We start from the raw sequence: 19,111 nt of genomic DNA on the forward strand, positions 1-19,111 counted from the left end.
ATACAAGATATAGGTTCCAGCATTTCCCGGAATTATCTTTTTTCTTCCCAAAGACTCGTCGGGTTTAAACATGGTAAAGAAATCGGGCGGGACTGGAAAAAAAAGAAATGTTTAGAACGTTATGATTTAATTCCTAAATTTTCCAAACATCTAAGTTTTTCTTCTTTTCGTCTGTTATAATACTAAACTGAGTTGTCATTCAATCAACATTACCATTATAATACTCCATTCGTTTTCACTTGTATATGCAAATTCCATATATCTATCTATCTATCTATCTTGTATATGCAAATTTCATCCATCTATCTATCTATCTAAACTATCTTTAAATGTTTTTTTTATCTCATTATCTATCTGTCCGTCTGTCCTACTTTCAGCCAGCTACCTTCATCATCAGCCATCTTGTTAACTTTCTCCCATTTTTAATTTCACTTTTTTCTGTCATGTAATTCCATTTCTCCAGCCGTCCTACCCAGACCACTTTTTCTCCCGCCAAATCAGGCATATTTCCGGCGGCATCTCGTATGTGTAACCCTACCTCCCAGTCGACTCTTAATAATAGATTTCGTTCCTTCTTCTTTTTTATCATCCTCTCCTTCTTCCTTCCTTTGATATTTTCTCTCTCATCAAACTTTCTTAAACTTCTTCATGTAAGGAAATCGCAGCCATCTTGAGGAAAGTACCTCTTGATAATGTGCACCCTTTTCACAGTTAAACGTCACCTCATATTTTGTTTTGATTTAAAATCTTGTATCTACGCATCATTTCAAGCATGTAATTTACTTAATGTCAATTCAATCTATTTTCCACATTTCTAATACGTTTTTATTAATAAAACTTGGTTTTTCGATAAAATAAATTTATTTCCCATCTTTTTCATAATCTTAATAATAATTTTTTCTTTAAAATGAAATTTATTTCCCATAATTTTTGTTATATTGTTCTTTATGAAATGTTGTTTTCCTATTCACATTTCTTCATCCTTTCCTCCCAGATTTCCTAATAAGTTATATTCGCTAATTTTGTTAATGAGAGGGAGGAGATTCAACAATTTGGGAGGGGCTTCGCTTGCTCCCCTCCCGCGCTGACATGCTACGCATTTTTGCTGCTGTTGATCTCTTTTAATTTAGGCATGTTATAAAAAAAAGGTTTTTATTTTTCAATAAGTAAGTTTTCAAAATTAGGCACAATCAACATTCAAGAAGACTTCATATCCTCAATTAAAAACTAGGATTGGATCACGAAGATCCAAACTGCTGTTGAACCTAAGCAGCGTTTATAAGATAATTTGATTCTTCAAATACCCTTAATAATTCACATGTCTCGTTGACGGTCTCTGGGATGCTTATTTCGTATATAATTTACACAAGTGTTGCGCTTTTCCCCCAAAAAAGTGCCATGAATAACATATTGTATGAAATGCTCAACTAATGAAGGAAGTTACGTGCTTTAGCTAGGTTTTCCCCTCGAGTGCCCAGATATTAACAGTAAACCTTACATTGACGACAAGAGCATGATCCCAACCAGAGTTCAGGGCTTTATTAGTATTTGCATAGTCCTCTCTCCTGGAGCGAGGTGCTCTCGCCACTCGCACGGGGATCTGTCGGCCAATTAAGTCGGCGCGTGGCCGATACAATACCCCAACAATGTTTGGTTCGCGGTAAAAGGGGGCAAAGAGAGGAAAAACATAATAGTGACCAAATCCCCACCTCGATCGACAAAGCTAAACTTTCCAATCCGATCAGGATTCTCACTTTCCTGTCTCTTTCCTCTTCTTTTCAGAATAGTCAGGCCAATGAAACGATTTTCCGACCTGAGCTCAACTTTTTTTTTTAATAATCACAACATACATAATTCGGGCGCGTGGCAAAGCTAACTCTTTTGTATTGACAAGTCTCTCGTCTTATACACACAAACCACCGCAATACACCAACTCGAAGAACTCCTTTTCTTCGCGGTTTTCCTGTCAGCGATCTATGTAAAGAATTTTCCATTGGTGAGAAGTGGGATAATTTTGGTTAATTGACGTCTAGTCGGGGGTAAACTTAATTTCATTTTGAAAGACTCATGAGCAGACAATATTGGAGATGATCCTATGAATATGGCATAGTTACTGAAAATATCAACCAGGGTATTTATGTGAGGCATGTCACGGCATGCAAATATTTCAAAGAGGCCAAGGAAATATTATATTTGAACGAATACATCTATTGTACCCTTTACAAAAGGATATCAAAGGAGTCATGATATTTCGGAATAGATGTGTTAATAATAGAAGAAAGAAAACTTCAAAAATAGTCATTCCTGATGATTTATAGTACATGTAAAGGCTTAATACCTACTGGATACTTTCAAATCAATTAATATAACTTAGAGACAGATCAATATCTCATTGATTAAGAATTTGGTCTATGTTATTCGGAGAATGAAACATGAACTAAGTCAGACACAGTTACCCGATCTTTGCTGCACTCAACCCAGGTGATATTCCTTGAAATGTAGTGCGCGCAAACCGTTGCTTTGCTAATTAAAACCGGTGTAGTGAAATTGTACTGCATTACTGTAGAGCGCTTATAGATGCTTCGGAAAAAGAGAGTGTCAAGTGCTTTATAGCAAGTATCATTAATATGATTAATTCTGAGAGGAAATGTCATGTTTTATTTCATCAGGTCCTACATGCAGATGAAAAATTGTCAGTTATCAATTGATATGTGGATTATTGTCTGTAGATGCAAATGTCAGAGTATACTAGTACGTATTCAATTCATGCAATCAATAAATTACAGGTTTTTTTTCGACACTGCCCTCTCGATCCAGATGAATGCAAACCATTGGTATAATAATGGGCACATCAATAAATGCAATCTTATATGACTTTGTTGAGTGCATGTTTTTTTTTACAGGTATATCTTGAAATCATGTACCAGTTTCAGTGTTATAGTCATGGCTCAAACCCTCAAGGTCAAGGCCGAAGCCAGCACATGGAAACCCCAAGGACTGAAAATTTTAAGGTCAGGGCCAAGGCATTTCAAGCTTACGATAAACAGAACAAGGGGAAAAAAACAGAAGGAAGACATGCACAAAACATTCCATTTTTTTTCATCCTAGATTGTTTCTTTCTTTCTCTAGCCATTTGTTTATATCAGTTTCCGAAAAGAATGGTTTCATTAAAAAAAAAACGACGGACATCGTTCGTAAATAAACGTCGAGATCATCATGATTATTATAATTATAATTATTGATTCTAATATTATTATAATTATTATTACTACTACAACTTTTATTATTGATATTTTTGTCATCATCATTGTTAATATTATAACTATCATATTATTGTTATTATCATTATTATTTTCATTTTTATTATTATTATTATTAATATTATCATCATCATCATTATTATTATCATGAATATTATTATTTTTATTAACTCATTACTATTATCTGTATTATTATTATCATTATTAAAGCTATGTCTTCAATCAGTTTGTGTTGTCGTTGTTATGATGAGAATAATGGTGCTATCTATGATGTAAAAAAGTGGCACTTTTTGTCCACTTGCTATTACTATTGTTGTTGACATTTTTAGTTTTTTAACATACACAGTAACGTTTTAAATCATGAAGTAAAAACAAAAAAAATGTACAAAATCCAAAATGCCTTGGGCCTGAAAACACCTTGAAATGCCAATGCTTCAAATCATCAAGGTCAAGGCCAAGGAATGAAAGTCCAAGGCCAATGCATTGAAAAGGTAGACCTTAGGGCGCCTTAAGGCCAAGACGTAAGTGTCAAGGCCATACAACATTGCCAGCGTCCGATCATTTAATAATAGGGCATGCTCGTAAAGAGAGCGGGCAATAGTGTATGCTATACCATGTACCGTAGTGCTATAATTCTATATTTATTCATTTTACCTGTGCGAGGCAAGCGGTGTACACTATCAACAGTGGTAGTGGTGGAAGTAGGATATGGAAAGGCTGACCCACCTATAAAAAAAAGAGAAGAAAATGACAGGTAAAGAGATAATGATTCGGAGTTAAATGAAATCATATCGACCAACAAGATAATTATATATTTCACTCACCCCCTCTCCATCCCTTCCTCTCATGTACTCACACTCTCTCCTTACTCCTCTATACAACATCCCCTGCCCCCTCTCTTCCTAGCTTTCTTCGTCTTTTCTTCTTTTACTTCCCTTTTCTTGTTCTTCTCCATGTTCTCGCTCTTCTTCATTTTCTCCCCCTGCTTCCACATTCCTACCAACTATTTATTCATCTTACCCCCCCCCCCCCCCCCTCTTTGTAAGCCATTCGCATTTTATGTCTGTGTCTAATTCAAGTTTTTAGACATGTATCATTAAGATATGTATTTATTTTGACCGAAAGACGTGACAAGGGCTCGAACCATGACTCTGCATCAAATTGTAACTTTCCCAGCGTAGTGTGCACCTGTAGGTGCACACCACAACGCCTATTCATAACTTTCTTGAGTATTTTTTGTGTTTGCTTGTGTGAGTTACGTTCTCCCTCTGCTTCCAGAGGGGTAAACGCTGATAGAGGGCGTGCTTTACCTGATGGATTTGTGTCCAGTGTGGTTTGGTGATCTGCAGCGTTGTATTTGTCGTTATCCAAATTACTCTTCGCTCCTGGAGTGTAGCCTGCTGATAGAGTGAAGGAGAAATGGAGAGAAAGGGAACGAGAAAGAGATAGAGGGAAAGAGAGTTAGAAACAAAGATGAAGAGAGTGAGAGAAAGAAAGGGGCAAATTTAGATTTTAAGTCATGTATAAAATTAATCATTTCGAATAAAAGTAAGAAGATGAGGGTTTGTATGGCCAGAAACACAGAAGGGCCCAAGAGGAAGACAGAACAATGAAAAACAATCTTCCCGTTTTCTAGTAAAACGAAATGAAGAAACCAATTACAATTGGTTGAGACTAAATAACATGTTAATGATAACAAAAATTAACTTTCTCTTGAAATTATCTACATTCAAGAAACTAACTGATTACAAATTTCCCGAGTTCCCTTCAAATAATTTGAAGCACCCTTTAAATTTGACCATTATAAAGAAATTAAATTGCGCAGCAGGTATTTGAGGATATTTTACTGAAATGAGAAGGATTTGTCGTTAATGTTAATGGAATTTCGTTGATAGGAACAATGGTTTAGCGGCTATTTTTGGAAAGAAGGTCGCATATTTAGGAACTTCCTTTCAGCTCCCTCCGTGCAAGAGCATTTATTGACTCACTATAAAAGAATTTTGGTTATCACTATTTTACTCTATCAGTTATGATGATGTTAAGTTTAGTAAGTATTGGTCTGTTAGTTTCACGGGGTTCCGATTGTCTACTGCGCATGTCTGGTGACCCCGGGTGTGTTATAATCTATTATATGCCATGTATTGCGCATGTGTGATGACCTACATACCTTGTGAGGAGGGCGGGTTCCTGGGGCTGGGTTGCAGCGCTTTGTCTATATCATCTGAGGTTAGATTAGGCAGTGGAGCTGCAGAAAATTTAGACAGAAATTGTGAAATTATAAATAAATATGAAAAATCATAACGTCCATCTATTTATATACCGGTCATTATACGGGACACAGAAGGGAATTCGAATCAGCTAGTTTCTACACCCCCTATTTTATGTTTGATTATCTTCTCAATGGGCCCTGTTGCATAAAACTTACTATTGTAGCAATTATCCAATCCAATGGTAACTACTATAGACTCCTTGATTCTGATTGGCTGTTAAGCATCGTTACCATGGTAGCTAGAATTGGATAGCAAAGTTACCATTATAACACAATGCAACGGGACGTTGTTCAACACTGTGGTTGCTATGAACCTTCCCATTCTGACTGCAATAGTGAAAAATAAACATAATATTTGCAGAGAAAGCCATCTGAAGAATTACACAGTGATCACCATACGATTGTTCTTATTTTCGACATAGTGAGAGTTACAATAACGTTAAAAACCTCCCCAACCATAGAATAAAGATAACCATTGTCCATTGAGAGAATTGATCAAAAAGAAAAACACTGAAGGTGAGATCAGGAATCGTTTCAGATTTGTTTCGATAAAATAGGTATATACATTTCAGATGCAGGTCCGATAGCAACTGAGAATGTTAAACCATACCATACAATATGGTGATTAAAAAATACAAATTGTTAGTTTACATTTTTATTCTCCATTTCGATGTCCAGCTTGATTTGTGAAAAGACTCAGTCGTTCTTATAATGACCAATCGTGTGATATAGATATTGAAATGTGAAATGTTTTGCACAAAGATTTGTAAAAATTAATTTGATAAAATTGTGTTTGTTGGATATTCTTAAATAAACATGATATTCGCAGTAATGAGACGATTTAAAATAATCTGGGTAATAATATTCAAGCAAAATATTACGTTCCTTAACAGATGCCACTGAATACCATGCCGAGTTAAACATGAACTTCATGACATCCCTCGCCGTCTCTCCTGTATACAATTCAATCATCTGTCTTTCGAAATCTTGAAGCCCTTATTAACCAAAAAATAAAACCGTGTCTGTCTTTGATTTGAGCTGTTGAGGACTTCTTCCATTCATTTCGCTCCCCAGCGAAGACAGACGACGAGGTTGTGATGTAAGTCATATCAATTAATTTCTAACCAAACCAGAGCGGGAGAGGAACGTTCGATTGCGCCGCATCTCAAGGGCCAAAGCCCTCCAAGAATGCGATTAATTCAAATTTCAACGGGGAAAGGCCACTTCTAATCCCAAGCAGTTATTGGGGGTAAAGTCCACGCTTTATGACACCTCCTCCACTCTTATGTACCCCCCTATACGATGGCTCTCTCTCACTCCTTCATAGAATTCAAATGAATGTCGAGTAAGCCAATAAAACATGGCCATAAACATCAAGCTGTGGGCGTCAGAAAGATGTTCAAACATTGTCGCAAAATGTCGCAGTTTGTAATAATTGTAACATAAGTGCCCGCTTGGTTTTTTTTTTCTGTGAAAGGCGGGGTGTAGGGATGTAAATCGGATCATATTAGACCACGACTGCCATATGTTTTATTGTATTAACTCTGATTTTAGATGATAATCTAAAAGAATGGATTTGTAATTAATTGTCGGAGTAATTGAATTACATCCTTCGAATTGGGGTTTAACATATTCAGGATTTATTCTTCATATATTTAACGGTTGTAGTCCTCACTAATATAACCATTCTAATTAAAAAAATATATTATAAAATAAATGTAGCCATCTGCAATGGATTGTGATTTTAAAAAATATGATTTTAAGACTTTCAGAAACATATCACTCGCCTGCGCTCCGATATTTCGAATTCGCCAGAATTATTTCGGCAACATTTCTTCTTGTGTGTTTCTTCCATATTGCTGTTACGGGGCGTGAATTACTGTGTTTGTTAATATTGTGTGAGTCATGGCTTTTGCTTACTAAACTTCATTTCATAGCAATTATTTGTTTTTATTCTTTTTTTTTCAGTTGAAGTTTACATCTAGCAAAAAGTATCACATTGGCATTGAACAAATGAGTGCAGCTTGTATATTTTATCAGTGGTCAGGATCAACTTTAAAGTAAGCACTATAGCGCCATCTGTTGTCTTTTTGTTACCAACCACACTTGATTGTGGTGGCTCCAATAACTATACCTTGGCTGAAATACTTGTGAAGTTTGTTTGTATGAAAAACTATTCTCTAAGACTTGACAGAAAAACAATTTGATTGCGCATGCTGTTGCTTTTGTTTTACATAGATGTCGTAAGTACTGCTGCTGACTTCATCAAATGTCGCACTTCTAAGCATAAGTATAACAAAATACTCCTTTCTTACAACTGAATTAATATATTATACATGTTTTATCATCTGTTCAAATTACTGTAGTTATTTTAAAATGAAAATGGTCGAACATGTACTTTACATTCTAACCGTTTCAAACATCCAACCCTATACCAATCACTATGAAATTTACACAAGAACACTTGAGGGTCACTATGTTCGAAATAGTATGGACGGAATAGTTTAAAAATCCCTATTGCATGACCTGATATTTTGTTTAATAAATGTTATTTTATGAGTTTTCCACTTTTTAGGATAGGTGCAAAAAGTGCAATTTAAGTCTCCTCCCAATTTCTCAAACGTAGAGAAAGTCCAGTTTTGTTTTAGGCATACAATCTACTGACATTATACGTTACATTGTCTTTGTAGAAGATATTAAATTGCATAAATATTTCGGTCGATGCTCTTTAGACATTACTGGCCATAGTTACTTGGAATCTTGAAGAATTTCAAGAATTCAGTTAAAGAGTCGTTTCATGGTATAATATTCGAACACATATGACACAGGGAAATGCTTAAAGAAGCTTCCCAACGGTCTCTTCTTCTATTCCATTTCACGTAAGAATCTCTTTAAACCAAGGAGGGAAGTTGCTTGTTAGCGAAGCTTGTATTAACATACATCGTCCCCATAAATCCCTTAATTGCGTTCATTGGCAGGTTATGTATTAAAGCTAGAGGGATGTGGGACTGACTTATATGACGAGAGATACACCTTCTCCGCTGTAGGCGCCATTTTGTTTTCCCCTCAAATTTTAACTTTTTTTGTTTCTTAATTAAGCCGTTGATAACACCACTCCTGTAAATAAATCTGAAACAAATGCCAGTCTATATTATGCGTAAATGGAGGGTTAGTTAGTGTTCAATACTTAATTGTGTCTAAGGTTTAATCAAGTTGAGTTGCATTTTGACTGGGGGGGGGGGGGGGTCTCAGGCATACTATTTGATGAATAATTATTTCCTTAGATTGGTTTGCCATCCTTTCAGATTGAGTGTTAAACCTTTAAAAGTAACAGGACAATAATGTATGCATTCGACCCTATTCATGTATGTAAAGTTTAATCGTGCTTATTACAAAGTATTCGTGGTAAGGGACTGGTCCAAAGATACATAGGTTACTACCCCTCCCCCTTTACCATCCTCCGTACCTATGATATGCAGTGTCCCTCCCCCGCCCCCCCCCCCCCTTTTGCATGTTTTGTGGACCAAGAAAAAAAAACTCTCGTGTTTATTGTTCGTTTGATTGTTATTATTTATTCGTGTACGAATACGCAAATTATGGCGGAAATTTGTTCAAATTAAATTGGGTATTTTTTTCTTAACAGAGAAATTTAAAAAGGAAGGAAAAGAGGAAAGAGGCAATTACATTAGACAGACAGGGGAGATGGAGACACAAGAAATGAGAGCTAGGAAGAGATGATTGGGGAAAGTGAACTATTAAGAATAGAACAAGAGGAAGGAAAGGAAACGGAAAGTGACAATAATCATAAACAAGGGACTATGTTTTCTGCTTGGCTAAATGTCACAGAAGAACTTGGTTTCAGCGACAGTTACCAAGAAAAGACAAAGGCAAGTTGAGACAAAATAGAGGAAGAACTCAATGATCTCCCCCTTCCTCCAGCCCCCCCCCCCTCCCCGCATAGAAAAAAAGAGAAAGTCGATATACAGTAATCATGGTAATAGCTGACAACTTTAAGCGTAAGCACGATTAGAGTGTTGGTTCTATTTTATATTTAAAAAAAAATGTTCCCGCATATTCTAAAACACAATTTGTGTAACTTTAACAAGGAACTTCAAATAAATGTAGATTTATAATTGTTTAAATGTCTTTCCAGTCATTACACACTATGATAATTTAACGCTTTATAGATCGATGGAGGTACCTCCATGATAGATCAATGGTGATAGTGATAGGCAACATTAGGCGTCTTATATCACAATGAAATTTGAAAAGTCGCCCGACTGGCGATTTTTATTCTACAAATTACTTTACCATTAATTGTGTTTTTGTTTATAAAGATCGGAGAAAGGTTAAACAGCATACGGTATGAGCAGCTTCTTGTGCAAGCATTTATTATCTACGTAATATTTGTTGTTATTTTAGCGAAATGCAGGTTTAGATAAGGCTGGAGAGGAATATTCACGGATATATTTAAACTTTGCTTGAAGGAATGGAATTATACTCCAGGATTGTATTAATATCATCTTGGTCGAAATAATGGAATCTGTTCAAACCCGTGTTATCATGGAATGTGCCCCTCTGAAGAGATTATTATTACCCTTATCCGATAGGTGACTTCCTAATTAACAACGCGGTGCTATAGAGCCAATTAGAGCTTTCACGGACACTTGCAAAATAAGAACGAGCAGGTGCATGGCTTAGTCCTTGCAATAGTGGAAATGAAAGGGGGGCTGGGCCTACCCCTTGGAATGAAATAAAATTGAATTGAGTTTCTTCTCTACGGGGGGAGGGGGGGTAAGTGTGAAAAGTCTTTCATCTTCAAGCAAAGAGAGGTTATGTTTAAATGTGGAGAGAGGGTTTTCTTTTTCTTATTACAATGTGTTGCTTTTCATTGCACAGACGTAGGTCAATCGAAAAGACAAGAAATACTTTATCAAAAGAGTAGTAAAAAAAGAATGCCAATTTTATATAAAATAATAAGTGATAATTATGGTCAAACCATTAGCCGCGTTGCTCTTTGCCAGTAAAAAGGGAACATCTGTTTTTTTTCCCTCATTTTCCCCTAACCTTGTTTTTTGAAAACTTTATTCCACCTGAGCACGCCCCATTTTGAAGAACCTGTTGCCTTTTTCCTAAACCACAGGAAGTCAACGATTGCCTTGTAATTAGCATAGCCCCTCCCACCTCGTTTGTGGCGTTGTCTTAATGACAAGGTGAGAAATTGCAAGCAGGAAGCGCGTGTGTGATCAGGTAAACTGTAGCACAGGTCAGGTAGGATGGTGGCGCTATATCGCTCATAATACACACTGCAACAGGTGCAAGGGAAAGGTATGGGAGACGGGGGTCACGAACCGGCAGAGTTTTCGGCGTAATCCTTACTCTAATCGGCTGAAATATTGGTTTCATTCAGCAGTGATTGGTGGCAATCTAATCTATGTTCTACCCTGTAACATAATCATTATTTGATAAAAACAAAATGAAAATTGGAGCTACGTGCTTTGTGCCCATTGTTAATTGAAATTAGACTCTAGCGCGTATTTTTCGGTGATACTTTATCGCATAGGTCTACATGTTATCTTCACAAGATATGAAATTCGCCGTAGTTAATTGAATTTATAGAATAGCTTATTAAAGGTATTGGTTAAGCATTCTCATGATACAGAGAGCATGATCTACTCCCAATCTCGCATATTACTTTTAATTTAAAGCATTTAATCATCATTTGGATTGCAACTGTCCGCCACAAGATGGCGTGGTTGTGTTATTCTGGTTGCTCGAGCAAGAATCATCTTTCTTTTTCCCACTTCTTCTTCAATCATCTTTATGGTATCTCTTTGTATATATGTGTTTGTGCGTGTTAGTTTGTGTATATCCTACTATCATTCCAATACTTATTTTGACAACTATTATTTTGCTCATGCTGTTGAAATATCAGGCAAGACACTAAAACAGGAGGCCCTAATTAATATGACTTGATATTGAAGCTATAATTAGCGAGCAATTTGCTTAAAAATAATTTTCGCCAATAGGAAGATAGGAATTGCCCTTTGTTGTATTTTGTATTAATGTTATCACCTAAATTAATCTTTTTCCAGATAAGTTGGCGATAAAATGAGCAAAAATAACGGATATAATTTTTCTGTGCAATGATTGATTGATTATTAAGCAGATCATCATGCTGAAGTGAGCGAACATTTTCTTACTTTGTTTGAGGAAGTTGAGATGTGAAATGAGGACATCTACGTTGACAATATTGGTGAGTCTGCTGAAGTCATCTTTGGTCATCTTGCAGAGGTGTTTACCGTCCATGTTAAACCTTGCAACCTGAACATCTTGAAGACTGTATTCCCTGACAGCCCACTGTACCCACTGCTGCACGTGCTCTGCAGTCCACATATTAGGATCTGAGGACGAATTGAAAAGAACAACATGTAAAAATCAGCGAGTGGGACTAATATTGACTTTTGAGAGGTGAAATCCTGTGAAAATAACATTGCAATTACAGTAGTCATGGTAGTTGGCATTATCAGCTTTACAACATGATAGGAAGAAGCTAAAATATAGCTCATATCAATAAGGCTTCTTTTTCTTCCTGAAGAATTAGCGTCGATTATGGTTGTTAGTTGTTATTTAGGTTTAAACGTATTCCTCACGTTACAGAAAATACAAATAATCGACTTTAGGACGAAGTACAGAACATTGTTTTATACATACCAATGTTTTCCCAGCTTTTTGCCCGGAGCCCCGCATTTAGCACATGCATGAAAGAATCGTGAAATAATTAATGAATTGGTAAAAAAAAGTGAATGGGTGAACCAATCAGTTTTATCACCAAATTTTCAAGTAATCAATAAACACTATGGAGAAATGGATACTTGGATAAATAGAAACAAAATGTATTTCACGAAGAATGGTCGAACTTTCCTCTCACCTGAAAACATAAATACCATGAGTCCTTACACGCAGAATATAAAGTATCGGTCAGCACTAAGAAATAATCCCATGAATAGTCGAAATATCAACCTATCATTCATTGTCGAATGCAGCTCGGTAATTTTTTCAGTATTTGATACTGCCATCGTAAAATACAGATCATTTATGCATAATGTTTGAAATCAAATATATATCATCGTACCTTGAATGCTAGAGTGCAATTCGTATTCGTTTGCGTCCTTGTTCTTTATATTTAAACATTTTACAACAATCAAACTCATACAGATTTAAATTCTATATTTATAACACCCAATCGATTGTCGATATCGATCACTCGACATTAGCGATTAAAACGTCTGCGTGGTTTTATCTTGTACATAGCTGTAATGCAGTAAACACACACACGCACACAAAACCCCTATAGGTAATTCATACCTTGTTTGATTGAAATGTGTGTATGGTGCATCAATCTATTGATTTTTATATATTTATGTACTTTTCATACTGTTCAAATGCACCTGTTTGAGTTGTCCTTGGGCGATATTATTCAGGGTCGATATTAATACGATTCATGACTTATTGTAAGGGAATTTCTTTTCATGAATTTAAGACAGAGATTTGGACTGTCATAGCAACCGAACTCTTTATTCCAATATCGAGAACGTTACTAATAATAAAATCCCAGCGTATTTGAAAAATTGAACTTCAACCATCTATTGTTATTTAGTTTTAGAAAGTCAAAAAGGGGCCTAAGCTTTCGATCCTAGCAGAATCTTCGTCGGAGGCAAAATTACCTTATTTAGTTTTAATAACTTTTAAATTGCCCACCCCCCCCCCCTTCCCCCAGACACCCATTGCACCCTAAAATGATCACCTTTGCCCCATTAAGAGTGCAGAATTTTTTTTTTATTCAAAAGGGTGTAAATTTCTGCATTCCATATATGAGATAAAGAGGGGCAAAATATATATTTTTTGCCAACTGCCCCCCCCCCCCCGAGTAGAAAGGCATATCCAAAAGGCATATCAGTGAAAGGTCCCGACCTCTTGAATTTAGACATAGTGATTAAAGGTTTTACCAATATCCATCCATTATTAGATTTCTTTATTCAAACATTTACTTCTTGATAACTTTTATTCTATCTGAAAATAAATTTATTTTAGAAAATGAATAATCTATACATGTATATGATATTTGATTTTCCAAAACTTATAGAAGTAAATTTTTGTTATACAACACACATTTACGTCTTATAGGAAACTAAGCTATATCAAATAAACTTTTCGTTCAGTCAAATAAATAACATGGCCACAATTTGCCTACACGCAATCATTCCAAGAAACTTTCATCTTAAATTGAATGCATACTTGTGTTCTACTTAGGAAACACAAAACACAAGTCCTTTCATTACCAGAGGCAAATTATCGAAGGTGCGTGGGCCGTTATGCCTTGCCTGTTTTGTCAACAGAAATATAAATTCATCCCTTAACCTGCAATCAATTAGGGTTTCATTTTGCCTTCAAAATATTGACCTTTATGGAATTCCTCACAATATATATTTGTAGGATTCATGTCCAATTTTGTTGGAGCATAACTATAATTTCAAATTATTTTGCATGCAATAATTGTTTTAGATGGGACGTTCATACAATGGGGTTCAATTTTGGGGTGGTTAAAAACAAACTTCAGAGAGTGCATAGAGAGGGGGCGGGGTGATAAATGCTTCATACAACAAAGTTTCACAAGTAAAAACTTTTTTGTCTACTAGCGTAATCATCGGCTGAAAAATTGTCGATCTATTATGGTATGTAATTATCTACAACAGCTCAAGTTTTCAATTTTTATCCTGCTTTTTTCTACTTCATTTAATTTAGGCTATGATCTTGGTTTAAGATTAAAACACTCACTCACTGTCATATCAAACCCATTATAATTTTCAAAATTTCAAACATGCGAATAATTTGATGACAATTATAAATAGATGGAGTTAGATACATGTCATACATGTAGCATGCATGCACACGCTCTCTATCCCTCTCTCTTTCAACATTTATTTTGTTACACATTCAATCTTTTCCTCCCTCATCCACGCGCCCACGAGCGCGGTGCAGGATCCATCAGGCCGGCAGACACGGCCGACAATTGATGCCGTTTCCGGTAAAGGTCTGCCACTGAGGGACACGTGTCAAAACGAATTTACTTTCCACGGTTTCCTAAAACTTTCGTATGAAAGTTATTCCTCTCCTTCACAGTGATATCATTAACATATAACAAGACTTGCGTATGTTCAAAGGGTGCATTTAGCTCAAACCTCCACTTTCGGAAAAGTTTTGAGATGGCCTAAAACTTCCCTAAATTCTTTGAAAGTATTACTTGGCAAGAAAAGAAATCGCCCTAAAAGTTTAGAAACTTTAACGCTCTGTTGTAACCCCGCATCACTGTGGAGTTAAATCTCATATTTAAAACCAAATAAAGTTGATCAGATAAATGGTCAAAATTTTAAGAGTGTTTTTCTTTATATCCGAAATCTAAATAGCATACTCAGATTGATAAAATACGTTTTTTTATTGCAAAACTATTAACTTCTGCAATATATATTTTGAGGGTGTGGCACCCAATGTGTCCCAAGATGTGCGTGATCAATGGATTTGAATTATTCATCTTTAATATCAAAAACCTTTATACATTATAAAAAGTATCATATAGTCAAATATTTATTTATTTTAATCATGCATATCTTCATCGAAACATTAATATTCTGCTGCATATTTATATTTTACCGATTTTAAAATAATATACTCCTTCGTCAAATTGATGTTCTTAATTCACTGATTTTAATTGACTTTCCGATAATATGCCTAATTGCACAGGTGTATGAAGTTATAATTGTGAGAAGATCGCTGCAATAATTTTTTTAGTTTCAAAGATTGATTTTCATCAAATTAATGATTATCCAAAGAAGAAAATATTTGTCTGGAAGATACTGCATTTGTGGGGGTATTTCATGCTACACTATGTTTTTCATACTAGATAACTACGATACCATGCTAAGACTGGTAATAGAATGTTCTATCAAATATAAACGCCAGTATAACGCCAATAACACCAGTTACTAAAAAGAAAGGATCAATTTCGAATGTTGTTTATAATAGCAGTTGCAGACAAAATGGGATTCTATTCATGGCCTGGCTACTGCTCAGTGGGTGTTATTACTCACAGGTTTGCTGCTTCTCAAAGAAGAAACTTTGTTTATTCCTCTTCCCATTTCTCCCCCTTATACTCCCTTATTCTCTAGACTTACCAAGAATAGTGGCTCGACTCAGACTTTGTGTTTACATTTTGACGTTTAGATTGAAAAATGACATCCTATTTTTACCCCCGAGCGGCCCTCGGGAGACGCCCCGTAGGGTGCCGAGTATCAGTCGCTGTGTGCTTGATCGGCAACTCAGGGTATGAACAAGTGCTAGTATTGTACATCGTGAGATGTGGTATGAGTATTTAAAAAAACGTTAAATAGCTACTTATATGGGAATTCTATGTTACCAACGACTTTTTTAAAGATGAATGCACATTCTGTGAATGTTTAGTGTATATTCCACTCTCGATAAAGTTTACAAAAATCTTTAAAAAATACACAAAATGAAAAATCAATTTGTGAATTAACAAAAAAAAAATATATAGAAACATAAGTGGTACTATGAACATTACACCTAAAGTTAACATGTCAAAATCCAAGCTAAAAACATGTATAATTTAAAGACAAGCACATTTGAGCCATTAACAGATTAAAAAGGGGGAAAACAAAATAACCAAAAACCATGCTACAATTTCAATTGGCATTGCAACGAAAATCTATGGGTATATTGATTTCCTTGTCAGAGAAACAATTGGAAACTGTTAGAAATTGAGTGGTAGGCAATATGAATATACTACATGGCATAAACACGGTCAAGATCAACCATAAATTCAAGTCGATCGGGCCATGCAGGTAAAACCAATTAAAATCAAAATGCGAAACACCGCACAAAGAAATACCCATGCTGACAAGGATTTTATTAAATAAGGGGTCAAAATGATACGCTTTCATTGAAGAGTCTTGGGCATTGAGAAAGGGGTAAGTCGCAGGAAGAGGAGGGGAGGAAGAGGAAAGGGAGAGGGATAAAGGAAAGGGGTTTGGTAATGCATTCTCCGGGGTCGCTTTCTATCTTACCATAAGATAAATTTCACTCCTTAAAGGGGAAGATAAAGGAAAAGGGGGTTATCTTGTAATCTGAGAGGAGTTTAATCCATAAAGGGTGATGACGGAACTTATCGAATATTTACTAAATCTTACCTTTAAATCTGTGCATGTGCATTAACTATCGCCTCTGTAATGATTGTCGTTCCTCTCTTGCATTACGATTGCTTGTCTATATCGCAGGTTATTAGTTTGAATATGTCGATCAAGAGCAATTTGAGATTAAGAAGTTATAATTCATTCATACCATACTCAAGGCCCCCAATGCCCTCCCCCTTTTTCTTTACTTTAATTTCTTCTTCTTCTTCTTTTTCCTCTTTATATTATTAGTATTAGTATTAGTAGTAGTATTACTATTATTAGTAGTAGTAGTAGTAGTGGTGGTAGTAGTGGTAGTAGTAGTAGTATAGTAGTAGTAGTATCATTATTATTTTTTTTTATTATCATTATTATTATTATCATTATTATTACTATTATCATCATCATCATTATCATTATTATTATTGGTAGTATTATCATTCTCTTCTTTTATCCGCCTTGTGGTTAATTTTCTCAATCATGTTTTGATATTTCCTTTCTTTTTTCGTCCCCTGCTAAATATCCCCCTTCCCGTCTTCTTCAGGTTCTTTCTATCTTTAGTCTATTTTCACCTCTCCTTGTGCAGCCTTCGGAAGATAATATTTCAGAGGGCTCATTAAGCCGCATCCGTCCGTGGCTTTATTCTTCAAGACTGATGGGTATCTCCGCGGCTAGGGGCTTTCAGCTTCCCGTTTATGTCAAGTCCAATAGCTGATCAAAGTATGCGATGCATTGAACATTGCCACTAAAACCCATCGAACAGGACTGAGAGGTTGCCCGGCCAGTCGACCCCGAATGGTGTTGTCTAAAAACGAGGTCGCGCGGGGATGTCGGGTATATCGAGAAGAACACAAAACAGCGCAGACAGTAATAATTACTGTACAAATAGAAATACAAACGTAAAAACCTTGCTTTTTATCCACACTTTCAAATATGACACTATTCTCTTAGAAATAAATCATTTGTCATAATTATCATGAGTATCCCTCTTTAAAAGACTTAGGAAGTAGGGATTGCTGGCATTAACATACAACAAAAATATATGAAAATTCCTTGAAGGTAGGCTGAAAATGGCGCTTTGGCCCAAAGCGGCAAGACAGGTGGTATTGCTAGCGATGTCACGTGGGGTCGTCTTTGTTTATTCCCGCCTTTTCATAAGTTAAATTCGGGAGGGAAAAAATACGTCTGCTATAAAGCATACTGACTGCTAGACAAGACTTCAGCCACAGATCGATCGTCTGTAATAACAAAAAATCAAGGGAATTTGTGGCACTTTTTATCGTTCAGCTGCTACGAATGAGGTAATAATCCAGCTTCATTTTGCAGTCTGTTTCTCATAAACACACTTATTTTGTTCAATCATACATGATTTATGAAGCTACATGAATGTATACATCCATTAATTTTAAATTAGTCCTCACCAGTTCTCCATCAATCAAAACGCCTGAATGTGGCATTTTCATTGGAACCGACACAATTGCACTATGGGAGTCAGGTAGACCTCAAAAGCATGGTTATATGGAATCAAACTTTTTTCAAGATCTTTCTTCATTTAAATTAATTAGTATAGAGTATATAGTATAAACCCGGTTTCATGTATATTATTTTTTGCATATGAACTTTATTTTTCAACGACAACTATGACTTATTTTTATATTGGAAGATACAATTATTTTTATGAGATTATAATTTTGCTATGGACATGCGCGATATCAGTGTCTTCCCATATCTGAATAAAGTCATGTACAACAATGATGACAACTAAAATATGATGGTTTGCAAAAAAAAAATAGAACAGGGCCCAACATTGCCATGATTATTAATAGTTAATAATTCTTTGTTTTTATTACTTCATGTTTCGTGTTTATTTTCCAATTTGAAAACAATGTTTTGGAGGCGGTCGCCCCTCCCCCCCCCCCCCCCCCGAAGTAGTGCTGCTGGAGCTCCTACAAGCATGTGTTATGATTACATTGGTATTGAACAGCAAATGAAAGATATTAATATTTCTCCATTTAATCTTAATAATGATGGTTCGAAATTAACACAGACCGTGAATGTTATTTGTTCTTTTAATGACTCAATCTTACCAAAATGCTCAATATCTCTGCACTAAAGTTGATGTTAGACTCTCTAAAGGATTTAGAATATTTCCCTCTCTTCATTTGGCACCACGTGATGCCTTTTGTTGCGTGTGCCTATGCGTTCCCACAAGACGTTCGTGACGTCACGAGTTATTTCAAGAAACGGGGGCTAAATTCAGAACAAAACGAAAGGGGCCAGGTCTTCGATTAGATCACAAACGATTTATTGGAAGAGATACACCATCTCCAGAGAGC

The 19,111-nt window shown here is 35.8% G+C and overlaps 1 protein-coding gene across 1 annotated transcript; it reads right to left on the bottom strand.

Moving 5' to 3' along the window:
• Positions 1-3,867: 3,867 nt before the first annotated feature.
• LOC129266593 (transcriptional regulator Erg-like) lies at positions 3,868-11,933 on the bottom strand. The gene is made up of 4 exons (XM_054904441.2): positions 11,733-11,933; positions 5,428-5,505; positions 4,571-4,660; positions 3,868-3,986 (listed from the first exon to the last, which is right to left on the bottom strand). Exons 1-4 carry the CDS (start codon positions 11,923-11,925, stop codon positions 3,868-3,870), a joined length of 480 nt encoding a protein of 159 aa, XP_054760416.1. The 5' UTR covers positions 11,926-11,933.
• Positions 11,934-19,111: the final 7,178 nt, after the last annotated feature.

Source organism: Lytechinus pictus, chromosome 8, assembly GCF_037042905.1.
Source record: "Lytechinus pictus isolate F3 Inbred chromosome 8, Lp3.0, whole genome shotgun sequence".
Taxonomy (NCBI): domain Eukaryota; kingdom Metazoa; phylum Echinodermata; class Echinoidea; order Temnopleuroida; family Toxopneustidae; genus Lytechinus; species Lytechinus pictus.

Bases quoted from the DNA above. Each gene is read 5' to 3' on its own strand.
- LOC129266593 (XM_054904441.2), bottom strand. From the start codon at position 11,925: ATGTGGACTGCAGAGCACGTGCAGCAGTGGGTACAGTGGGCTGTCAGG. The intron at 4,661-5,427 runs GTATGTAGGTCA...TCACTCTATCAG, and splicing joins GAACCCGCCCTCCTCACAAG to CAGGCTACACTCCAGGAGCG. The intron at 3,987-4,570 runs GTAAAGCACGCC...TTTTTTTTATAG, and splicing joins ACTGGACACAAATCCATCAG to GTGGGTCAGCCTTTCCATAT.